We start from the raw sequence: 12,126 nt of genomic DNA on the forward strand, positions 1-12,126 counted from the left end.
TATGGGATGTTTTCTGAATCGGTAGAAATTGGGCTTAAAATTTTGGGGGGTATTTTCTGCTTTAACCTTTTGTAAAAAAGTTAAATTTTTGGGAAACCAAGCATTTTAGGTAAAATTTTTTATTTATTTTTTACATATGAAAAAGTCGTGAAACCCCTGTGGGGTATTAAGGTTCACTTTACCCCTTGTTACGTTCCCCAAGGGGTCTAGTTTCCAAAATGGTATGCCATGTGTTTTTTTTTTGCTGTGCTGGCACCATAGGGGCTTCCTAAATGCGGCATGCCCCCAGAGCAAAATTTGCTTCCAAAAAACCAAATGTGACTACTCCTCTTCTGAGACCTGTAGTGCGCCAGCAGAGCACTTTTCCCCCCTTATATGGGGTGTTTTCTGAATCGGGAGAAATTGGGCTTCAAATTTTGGGGGGTATTTTCTGCTTTAACCATTTGTAAAAAAGTCAAATTTTTGGGAAACCAAGCATTTTAGGTAAAAATTTTTATTTATTTTTTACATATGCAAAAGTCGTGAAACCCCTGTGGGGTATTAAGGTTCACTTTACCCCTTGTTACATTGCCCAAGGGGTCTAGTTTCCAAAATGGTATGCCATGTGTTTTTTTTTTTTCGCTGTTCTGGCACCATAGGGGCTTCCTAAATGCGGCATGACCCCAGAGCAAAATTTGCTTCCAAAAAGCCAAATGTGACTACTCCTCTTCTGAGACCTGTAGTGCGCCAGCAGAGCACTTTTCACCCCCATATGGGGTGTTTTCTGAATCGGGAGAAATTGGGCTTCAAATTTTGGGGGGTATTTTCTGCTTTAACCCTTTGTAAAAATGTAAAATTTTTGGGAAGCCAAGCATTTTAGGTAAAAATTTTTATTTATTTTTTACATATGCAAAAGTCGTGAAACCCCTGTGGGGTATTAAGGTTCACTTTACCCCTTGTTACATTCCCCAAGGGGTCTAGTTTCCAAAATGGTATGCCATGTGTTTTTTTTTTGCTGTCCTGGCACCATAGGGGCTTCCTAAATGCGGCATGCCCCCAGAGCAAAATTTGCTTCCAAAAAGCCAAATGTGACTACTCCTCTTCTGAGACCTGTAGTGCGCCAGCAGAGCACTTTTCACCCCCATATGGGGTGTTTTCGGAATCGGGAGAAATTGGGCTTCAAGTTTTGGGGCATATTTTCTGCTTTAAACCTTTGTAAAAATGTTAAATTTTTGGGAAACCAAGCATTTTAGGTAAAAATTTGTATTTATTTTTTACATATGCAAAAGTCGTGAAACCCCTGTGGGGTATTAAGGTTCACTTTACCCCTTGTTACATTCCCCAAGGGGTCTAGTTTTCAAAATGGTTTGCCATGTGTTGTTTTTTTTGCTGTTTTGACACCCTAGGGGCTTCCTAAAGGTGACATGCCCCCCAAAAACCATTTCAGAAAAATGTTCTCTCCAAAATCCCCTTGTCGCTCCTTCCCTTCTGAGCCCTCTAATGCGCCCGCCGAACACTTTACATAGACATATGAGGTATGTGCTTACTCGAGAGAAATTGGGCTACAAATACAAGTAAAAATTTTCTCCATTTACCACTTGCAAAAATTCAAAAATTGGGTATACAAGAACATGCGAGTGTAAAAAATGAAGATTTTGAATTTTCTCCTTCACTTTGCTGCTATTCCTGTGAAACGCCTAAAGGGTTAAAACACTGACTGAATGTCATTTTGAATACTTTGGGGGGTGTAGTTTATATAATGGGGTCATTTATGGGGTATTACTAATATGAAGACCCTTCAAATCCACTTCAAAACTGAACTGGTCCCTGGAAAATATCGAGTTTGAACATTTTGTGAAAAATTGGAAAATTGCTGCTGAACTTTGAAGCCCTCTGGTGTCTTCCAAAAGTAAAAACTCATAAATTTTATGATGCAAACATAAAGTAGACATATTGTATATGTGAACAAAAAAAATTAATTATTTTGAATATGCATTTTCCTTACAAGCAGAGAGCTTCAAAGTTAGAAAAATGCAAAATTTTCTTTTTTTTCATCAAATTTGGGGATTTTTCACCAAGAACGGATGCAAGTTACATAAATTTTTTAGCACTGTGTTAAAGTAGAATATGTCACGAAAAAACAATCTCGGAATCAGAATGATAAGTAAAAGCATTCCAGAGTTATTAATGTTCAAAGTGACAGTGGTCAGATTTGCAAAAAAGGCCTGCGTCCTTAAGGTGAAAATGAGCTGTGTCCTTAAGGGGTTAAACTTGTTTTGGTTCTCCATTCGTTTTATGTTGTAATAACCAATAAAAGTTAAGTTTTAGTAGGAAGGGTGCACAATTGAAGGGGACTTGCACCCCCACCTGGTATCTTTCCAGGTGTGGGGTTTGGTGTTTGTCCACTGTAATAGTGGTCTACAAACTGTGACCCTCCAGATGTTGCAAAACTACAACTCCAAGCATGCCCAGATAGCCTTTGGCTGTCTGGGCATGCTGGGAGTTGCAGTTTGGCAATCACTAGAAGGGCAGCAAATATGTCTTTACTGCCACCTTTCTTTTTCCCCCCACCGCTGCTTCCCTACCTGCGCCGCTGATCTCCGCTGATGTCTCCGATGATCGGCGGTCCCCACGGCATCTTCTTTCCAGGTACCGTCCGCCATCTTCTCTCCGCGTTCTGCCCGACATCCAGGGGTGAGCAGAGCGGGGGGTTTCCATGGCAACCCCCTCTCGTGCACTGCCATTGGTCAGTATTCTTTTCTGACTAATGGCAGGGGATAGGAGGAGATCGCAGCACTGCAATCTCGCTCCTATCCCTCAGGATGATCGGGGCTGTCACTGACAGCTCCGATCATCCCTATTTTCTGGGCGATCGGGTCACCAGAGACTCGATCGCTGACATGGGGGATTTCAGGACCCCCCTCGGCGATGTGACGGGATGCCTGCTGAATGATTTCAGCAGCCATCCCGGACCGGTCCCCAACCAGCTAGCGGTGGGGACCGGAATTCCCACGGGTGTATCCATACGTCCTACGTCCTCAAGGACTCAGGATGCAGGGCGTATGCATACGCCCTAAGTCCTAAACAGGTTAAGGGGTTAAAGTAGAATATGTCACAAAAAAAAAACAATCTAGAAATCAAATTCTTAAGTAAAAGCATCCCAGAGTTATTAACCCCTGAAGGACCCAGGGCTGTGGAGTCGGTAGATAAACTCCGACTCTGGAGTTTTCTGTACTTCCAACTCCGACTCCGACTCCCCAACTCCGACTCCTCTGTATTAATATGCAAATGTATTTTATACATTCCTTGAAGGAAAGAAAGCTAACATACTTGTCATTACCACTGGACTACTGGCTGGGAAGTCTACTGTATTGAACAGTTTGTGTGCTGATCTGCTGCTGAAGATAGGGCAGTGGGAGGATCAAGGAAGGGGCATTTATTATAAAACATGATTTCCCTAGTAGAATCCCATAGTCATGTTTAAAGTTTAAAGGGGTACTCCGCCCCTAGACATCTTGTCCCCGGGGTCCCGCTGCTGGCGACCCCCGGGATCGCCGCTGCGGCACCGCGCTTTCATTACTACACAGAGCGAGTTCGGTGGACGGATACAGAGCGATACAGTGGACGGAGCAGCGTAATGTCATAGCTCCGCCCCTTGTGACATCAGGGCCCGCCCCCTTAATGCAAGTCTCTGGCAGGGGGCGTGAAGACCGCCACGCCCCCTCCCATAGACTTGTATTGAGGGGGCTGGCCGTGACATCACGAGGGGCAGAGCCATGACGTTACGGTGCTCCAACCCCTGTATCACCCGTCATTACGCACAGAGCGAACTCGCTCTGTGCAGTAATGATAGCGAGGGGCTGCAGCGGCAATCCCGGGGGTCCCCAGCAGCGGGACCCCAGCGATCTGACATCTTATCCCCTATCCTTTGAATAGGGGATAAGATGTCTAGGTGCGGAGTACCCCTTTAAGCTAACAATCGAGTTTACAAGTTTGTATAGCCTTAGCTGAATGGCAGCAGTTTTTCCAATGGTTTACAGCTTCAGTCTTGAACTATTGACCCTCCATTCCCTTCACTTATACAAGTGTCTCTAGTCCTACAAAAAACATATTTGCTCAACCCCTTATCAGTGAGAGGCTAGGTTACCCATGGGTTCTCTGTAACAGCAGAACACAACACTATAGAAAGTATAAGTATTGCCGCTCCTAATTGTGCGTTGTGTGCCATATAGTAAAGCACATGAAAAGCATGCTTCTTCGCGGTCACTTAACGTGTTCGTTTTGTGGTTACGTGAGGCACTGCATGCATTGGTCTTTATTCTTAAAGTAGAGAAGTCATTAATTATAACTTTTTGTGAATTGGGACATTTAAACTTGCTTTTTTTCATTTTTTTTATTCCAATCTAAATTTAGTAGGAGTCGGAGTCGGTGCATTGTTTGCCAACTTCGACACCTCACCTTTTTAAAAAAGTGCTTTAAATTTTCCACCAATGAGGGCATGTTTTTTTGCGTCACCAATTGTACTTTGTAATTACATAAGTCATTTCAGCACAAAATCTACGGTGAAACCCAAAAAATCTTTGTGGGGCAAAGTTGAAAAAAAATTGCTTTTGGGGGCTCCCGATTCTACACAGTGTGCTTTTAGGTTAAAATTACACCTTATATTTATTCTGTAGGTCCATACGATTAAAATGATACCCAACTTAGGGCTCGTTCACACGGCCGGCTGCCCCTTGTTAATAAATACCCGTTATCAATCCGTTTGATAATTTTTCAAACGGGTTGTTTGCAAATGTTTGCTTCCTGATCCGTTTTTGTTTTTGACAGGGGAAAAGAAGGTGCATGCAGTATGTTTTCTCCCGTCAAAAATAACGGAATAGAAACAGATGTTATAAATTTATCTGTGAAGTCTATGGAAAACAGATGAGCCTTTAATGTCAAAACCCGGTTTATAATATCCGTTTTTGAACCGTTATTACTTCTGAGAATGCTCACATGAGGTGACCTCAGCAGACTCCTGCAGTGCTGAGAGACTATTACTAGTCCCATTATGGAATAGACTTGTTTCCATGATGGGAGTAGTAGTTCCCCTGGCTGCGGGAGTCTGCCAGAGGCTGGGGAGGCTACATTAGTGTTTGTTCTACCACCCCCATCATGGCACAGAGTCTGTTCCATGTTGGGGGTAGTAGTACAGGAGCTGAGGGATTGATCGTACCTGGTCTCAATTCTGGGACCCGATGTGATCAGAAGTTATTAAATAGGGGAGGGGGCGGCATGCTCCGCTCCCCAGCGATGTACGGTGTATTTTTACTTTCACTTTTAAATTCCCAGCCAGGAGGCCTGAATGGCTGGCACCAAGGGGCCATTCAGGGATCCCGGCAGGTTTTTTAAACTTATAGTTTGCCTAATTATCATATTCCCCCTGACTGTTGTATTATCCCTTTGTTCCCCCATGTATATATTTAATAAATGATTCTCCTGCTGCCCGGTCATCTGTTATGGCTATTACAGCGCACAGCAGGGACATGCCAGTTTATTCACTGCTGCACATCTCCGTACCTGATAGAGATGAGCAGCAGGGAATGGAGGGACCTGTCCCCATGTGCGCTGCTTCATTCATTCACTGCTGCCGCCGCCGTTTCCTGCCATATCCCCGCTGATGCCCTGCTCCAAGAGGAATCAAAGCGCAGAGCGAGGACGTTTCAGTCTATTCCCCACTGCTCATTTCCGTTGCATACGGGGATAAGTAGTGGGGAATAGACTGACAAGTCCCTGCTCTGCGCTCTCATTGCAAGTCCCTCCATTCTCTACTGCTCATCTCTGTCAGGTACGGAGATGTGCAGCGGTGAATGAACAGGAATGTCCCTGCTGTGCACTGTGAAAGCCATAACAGATGACCAGGCAGCAGGAGAATAATTTATTAAATATATACATGGGGGGAATGTCAGGCCCAAGGCCTGATTATTAAAATCCTATATGTGTATTATAAATGATAATTGTATCTATGTATTATCCAAGACATGGGTGAGAGGTCATTCAGACGGTGTATCCTTCTTGTGTATTGCATTTTATTGGGGGTCTGGCTGTTTGTTTACATCTCCTTTGAAGTCAGAGGCTCTTTTGAAGCAGCAGGATGTAAGGGGCACTCTGGTCCCATCATATAATCAACCAGATAAGAGGGCCAGGAACAGAGGTGCCCCCCTGGTGGGATCAGAGGGGAGGGGGGAATGGAGTCTCCCTCCAAAAAGGCAGATATATAATATTTAAAACAATGCTAGACTCAAAGTTGGGTGTTCAAGGCTGGGCCCAAAGCTGACAAGAGCTGGACTCTCACTCACTGAAGGACGGCTATATCATCATGCTGTAAGAACTTCATCTTTTGTTTTCTGAACTTGCCTTGCTAAACTCTTTCATATTTTTATACCTGTATGTCATTTGTTTCTGTATTTTTATATAGTCAGCACTGTGATACCTTTTATCAGATTAAATATTTAATTAATCAGCTCTGGTCTTTGATCTCTAAATATATGAGCTCACCTTTCTGAAGGCAGCTCTGGTGGAAACACGTTTATCTAAGGGTTAATTTGGTGACTTGCTGGGACTAGTAGTGGATACCCAGAGGTCCGGTGGCCTTAACCCTTGCACCATCACACTCTCTCTAGCGTCTTAGCTGGACCGATAGGGCGTGATCGTGACAGGGAACAAAATAATAATATGATGATGGGGAATATGATGATATGATGATTATGCAAAGTTTAAGTTTAAAAAACCCGCCGGGAGCCCTGAATGGCTCCTGGTGCCGGCCATTCCAGGCTCCCGGCGGGAAACAGACTCTGTTCCATGATGGGGGTAGTAGTACAAACACTAATGTAGCCTCCGCAGCCGGGGAACTACTACTCCCATCATGGAAACAAGTTTGTTCCATTATGGGAGTAGTAGTAGTCCCGGCTGCGGGAGTCTGTAGGCAGCTGACTTTTTCATACTAACGGATAATAAAATGGATGCAAAAGGATGCCACAAAATGGCATACCTGCGCATCAGTTTGCATCCATTAGTAGTATAGTCCGTTTAGAAGGCAGTGACGGAAAAAAAGCTGGATGGAAGACAACGGCCGTGTGAACGTAGCATAATATAGTTTTAAACAACAATTAGCATGTTTAAAAATATCCTCTTCTTACCCTTATAACTTTTTTATTTTTCCATATACGAGGCTATTCGAGGGCTCATTTTCTGGGCCATGATCTGTAGTTTTTATTGGTACCATTTTTGCTTTGATGGGACTTTTTAATTGCTATTTATACATTTTATTAGGGTATACAAAGTGAGCAAAAATACGCAAATTTGGATTTTGGAATTTTTTTTTACGCATACGCCATTAACCGTGCGGTCTAATTAACATTATATTTATATAGTTCAGACATTTACGCACACGGCGGTACCACATGTTTATTTTTGTTTACATATTTATAAATTTTTTTAACCTCTTAAGGACGCAGGGTGTACCTGTACGCCCTGCGCCCGATCCCGGTATATGACGCGGGGTCACGCTGTGACCCCACGTCATACCGGGTCGATCCCGGCGGCTAATGAAAGCTGGGACCCTGGGCTAATAACGTGCGGCACCAATCTTGTGCCCCGCACTATTAACCCTTTAGACGAGGCATTCAAAATTGATCACCGTTTCTAAAATGAAAATGAAAGCTTCCGGCAGCTCAGTCAGGCTGATCGGGACCATCGGGGTAAAATCGCGCTGTCCCGATCAGCTAGAACGCGAGCGGAGGTCCCCTTACCTGCCTCTGTCACGTCCGATCAGCGATTAATTGCTCAAAGCCTGAATCCGGGCTTGAGTAATCAACGGCAGATAATACTTATTTTTGCCCTGTCAATGCACGGCAAGGATCTGTGTAGCAGATCAGTGTGTGTACTGTAATAGTTACTAAGGGGAGGTGGCTATAGCACTGCAAAAAAAAAATTTGAAAAAAGTTAATAAAGATCATTTAACCCCTTCCCTAATAAAAGTAAGAATCCCCCCCCTTTTCCCATAAAAAAAAAAAAAAACTGTAAATAAAAATAGACATATGTGGTAAATGTCTGAACTATAAAAATATATATCATTAATTAAACCGCACAGTCAATGGCGTACATCCAAAAAAAATAATCTAAATTCCAAAATAGCATATTTTTGGTCACTTTTTATATCATGAAAAAATGAATAAAAAGCGATTAAAAAGTCTGATCAATATAAAAATGTTACCGATAAAAACTTCAGATCACGGCACTAAAAATTAGGCCTTATACCGGCCCGTACGCAGAAAAATAAAAATGTTATAGGGGTCAGAATATGACAATTTTAAACGTATAAATTTTCCTGCATGTAGTTCTGATTTTTTTTTCAGAAGTACGACAAAATCAAACCTATATAAGTAGGGTATCATTTTAACCGTATGGACCTACAGAATAAAGATAAGATGTAATTTTTACCTAAAATGTACTGCATAGAAACAGAAGCCCCCAAAAGTTACAAAATATAATTTTTTCTTCAATTTTGTCACATAATTAATTTTTTTTCAGCTTCGCCATGGATATTTTGGTAAAAAGACTAATGTCACTACAAATAGAATTGGTGGCGCAAAAAATAAGCCATAATATGGAATTTTAGGTGCAAAATTGAAAGCGTTATGGTTTTTAGAAGGTGATGAGGAAAAAATTAAAATGCAAAAACGGAAAAACCCTGCGTCCTTAAAGGGGTACTCCGCCCCTAGACATCTTATCCCCTATCCAAAGGATAGGGGATAAGATGTTAGATCGCCGCGGTCTCGCTGCTGGGGACCTCGGGGATCGCTGCTGCAGCACCCCGCTATCATTACTGCGCAGAGCGAGATCGCTCTGCGCGTAATGATGGGCAATACAGGGGCCGGAGCATCGTTACGTCACGGCTCCACCCCTCGTGACGTCACGGCCCGCCCCGTCAATACAAGTCTATGGGAGGGGGCGTGGCGGTCGTCACGCCCCCTGCCATAGACTTGCATTAAAGGGACGGGCCGTGATGTCACGAGGGGCAGAGCCATGACATCACGCTGCTTCGGCCCCTGTATTGCCCATCATTACGTGCAGAGCGAACTCGCTCTGCGCAGTAATGATAGCGGGGTGCTGCAGCAGCGATCCCCGGGGTCCCCAGCAGCGAGACCGCGGCGATCTAACATCTTATCCCCTATCCTTCGGATAGGGGATAAGATGCCAGGGGCAGAGTACCCCTTTAAGGGGTAATGGGAAAAGGAGGTGATTCAAACATTTTGTTAGGGAAGGGGTTAATTCACATTTATTCATTTTTTTTTTTTTTTTTACTCTTTTTACACAATTTTATAGTCCCCATAGGGAACTATAACATGCAATCATCTGATTGCATACACTGCTCAATGCTATGCTATACCTAGCAACGATCGGACTGCAAGGAGGCAGGTAAGGGCCCTCCCACTGTCCTCTAAGCCAGTGTTTCCCAACCAGGGTGCCTCCAGCTGTTGCAAAACTACAAATCCCAGCATGCCGGGACAGCCTTTGGCTCTCCGGGCATGCTGGGAGTTGTAGTTTCGCAACAGCTGGAAGCACCCTGGTTGGGAAACACTGCTCTAAGCTGATCAGGACACAGCGGTTTCACTGCAGTGGTCCCGATCAGCTCTACTGAGCTGCTGGAATACCTCTTTTTCTATTTCAGACGCCGCGATCGGTGATATTCGTTATTAGCCACAGGTCCCGGCTGCTGATAGCTGTCAGGACTACCCCGCTATGATGCTGGGTCAGTCCGTTACCACGCGTCATAGAAAGGGGACACGGGGACAAGGGAGTACAGGTAGGCCCTTCATCCATAAGGAGTTAAGGTCAAAATAGGCTTCGTCCTTAAAGGGGTACTCCGCCCCCTGACATCTTATCCCCTATCTAAAGGATAGGGGATAAGATGTCAGATCGCCGGGGTCCCGGGGTCCCAGTGATCGCTGGGGACCACGAGGATCGCTGCTGCGGCACCCCGCTATCAATACTGCGCAGAGCGAGATCGCTCTGCACGTAATGACGGGCAATACAGGGGCCGGAGCATTGTTAGGTCACGGCTCCGCCCCTCGTGATGTCACGTCCCGCCCCGTCAATACAGGTCTATGGGGGCGGGCCGTGACTTGCATTAAGGGGACGGGCCGTGATGTCATGAGGGGCGGAGCCATGACGTCACGCTGCTCCGGCCCCTGTATCGCCCGTCATTACGCACAGAGCGAACTCGCTCTGTGCAGTAATGATAGCGCGGTGCCGCAGCAGCGATCCCCGTGGTCCCCAGCAGCGGGACCACGGCGATCTAACATCTTATCCCCTATCCTTTGGATAGGGGATAAGATGTCTAGGGGCGGAGTACCCCTTTAAGTATGTAACCATGGGTATCATTTTAATCGTATGGACCCACAGAATACAGAAAACATGTCATTTTTACCGAAAAAGTGTACAGTGTGAAAATGATGTTATTACAAAGTACAATTGGTGGCGCAAAAAACAAGCCCTCATATGGGTCTGTAGGTGGAAACTTGAAAAAGAGTTATGGCTCTGGGTACGTTCACACTGTAGTAGAATTCTGCGCAGTGTACTGTACCATTAGTGTGAATGGGTCTTCTGCGGGATTCCAGCGGCACCCAATTGTTCCGTGCAAAGTTTATTCTTTGCACAGAATTCTGCGAGTACTGCATAGCCGTCAATGGTGACGACGCAAAGCACCGCGGTCCTACCGCCAAAGTATTTTTGGCGGCGGCCGCCTAACGGAATCTCTCACTCGTTGAGTCCGAGTGTGGCCAGCGCCGACCAAATCAGTCGGTGCTAGGACCGTGCGGACACTGCAGTCTCCAATAGACTGCACTGTGTTCCGCGAGTATTTCCGCCTGAAGAATGAGCAACGCCATTCTTCAGGCGGAAATTTTCAAGCGGATTTTCCGTTCACAAATTCCACTTCACAAATTCCGCAGTGTGACTTAGTGAACGTAAACCCATTCACTACACTATACATTTTAGCAAGCGGAATTTCTGCCTGCAATTTCAAAGCGGAATTGCAGGCGGAGATTCCGTAGTGTGAACGTAGCCTTAGAAGGCGAGGAGGAAAAAAACGAAACGCAAAAAAAAAATAATTGAAATTTGCCTCTAGCTGTTGCAAAACTACAACTCCCAGCATGCCCGGACAGCTAACGGCTATCCGGGCTTGCTGGGAGTTGTAGTTTTGCAACAGCTGGAGACACACTAGCTGGGAAACACTGGGTTGGTGTAAGGTGTGGTTTGTATTTGAGTTACTTTGCGTTACCGTCCCAAATCCTTCCCGCCTTAGAGACGTATATTTAAAAAAAAACGCCCTTTCTCCCGACCAATCACGTCACTCGTCTTTGCCTATGCAGGCGCCGACACAGATATTAGCTGTGCGGCCATTGGCCTGTTGTTGGGAAGGCTGTTATTGGCTGTGGCCGGAGGGGGGGGAGTGCGCCGCCGGTTCTTACATCCGGGTAAACAAAACGTTACCGGCGCCGTTGATTGGTATGTATATGTGAGATGGTTACTGCGCTATTAATTATATTTACCAAAACTACTTTTAAATATTGTACAGACAAAAGGCGGCTACCGCCTCCCCCCCCCCCCCCTTCTTCCTGCTTATGGTACAGTCCACTTGTTTCCTAGTTATGGCTCTACAGCAACTCTATAATAAGGATTATAACAATGGTCTGTGATGTCCCAGCTGATGCAAAACTACAACTCCCAGCATGTGTGCATGCTGTAAGTTGTAGTATTAGCTTCAGAGAAGTGTTTCCTCACAAGTGTGCCTCCAGCTGTTGCAAAACTACAACTCCCAGCATGAGTGCATGCTGGGAGTTGTAGTATTAGCTTCAGAGCAGTGTTTTCTCACAAGTGTGCCTCTGGCTGTTGCTGAACTACAACTCCCAGCATGCCCGGACAGCCTCTGGCTGTCCGTGCATGCTGGGAGTTGTAGTTTTGCAACAGCTGGAGGCACACTGGTTGTGAAAACACTGGTTTGGAGTCCTTGAACTTTGGTTCTCCAGCCAATGCACCACTACAACTCCCAGCATGCCCATTTCTCCAGACTGGAGACCTATAGTGAAGGGGATTTATCATGGT

The 12,126-nt window shown here is 45.1% G+C and overlaps 1 protein-coding gene across 3 annotated transcripts in view; it reads left to right on the forward strand.

Moving 5' to 3' along the window:
• The first annotated feature begins 11,364 nt into the window (after positions 1 to 11,364).
• DSN1 (DSN1 component of MIS12 kinetochore complex) overlaps positions 11,365 to 12,126 on the forward strand; it is a 44,865-nt gene continuing 44,103 nt past the window's right edge. For 2 of the 3 annotated variants that reach the window (XM_056570651.1, XM_056570652.1), the window contains exon 1: positions 11,365 to 11,529. In XM_056570651.1, the coding sequence (XP_056426626.1) occupies positions 11,388 to 11,529 (142 nt within the window). In that variant the 5' untranslated portion in view covers positions 11,365 to 11,387. Of the gene's footprint in view, positions 11,530 to 11,738; positions 11,767 to 12,126 lie in introns of those variants that run through there. The other variant, XM_056570653.1, reaches the window with a different exon arrangement.

The sequence above is a fragment of the Hyla sarda genome, chromosome 4 (assembly GCF_029499605.1).
Source record: "Hyla sarda isolate aHylSar1 chromosome 4, aHylSar1.hap1, whole genome shotgun sequence".
NCBI classification, from domain to species: Eukaryota; Metazoa; Chordata; class Amphibia; order Anura; family Hylidae; genus Hyla; species Hyla sarda.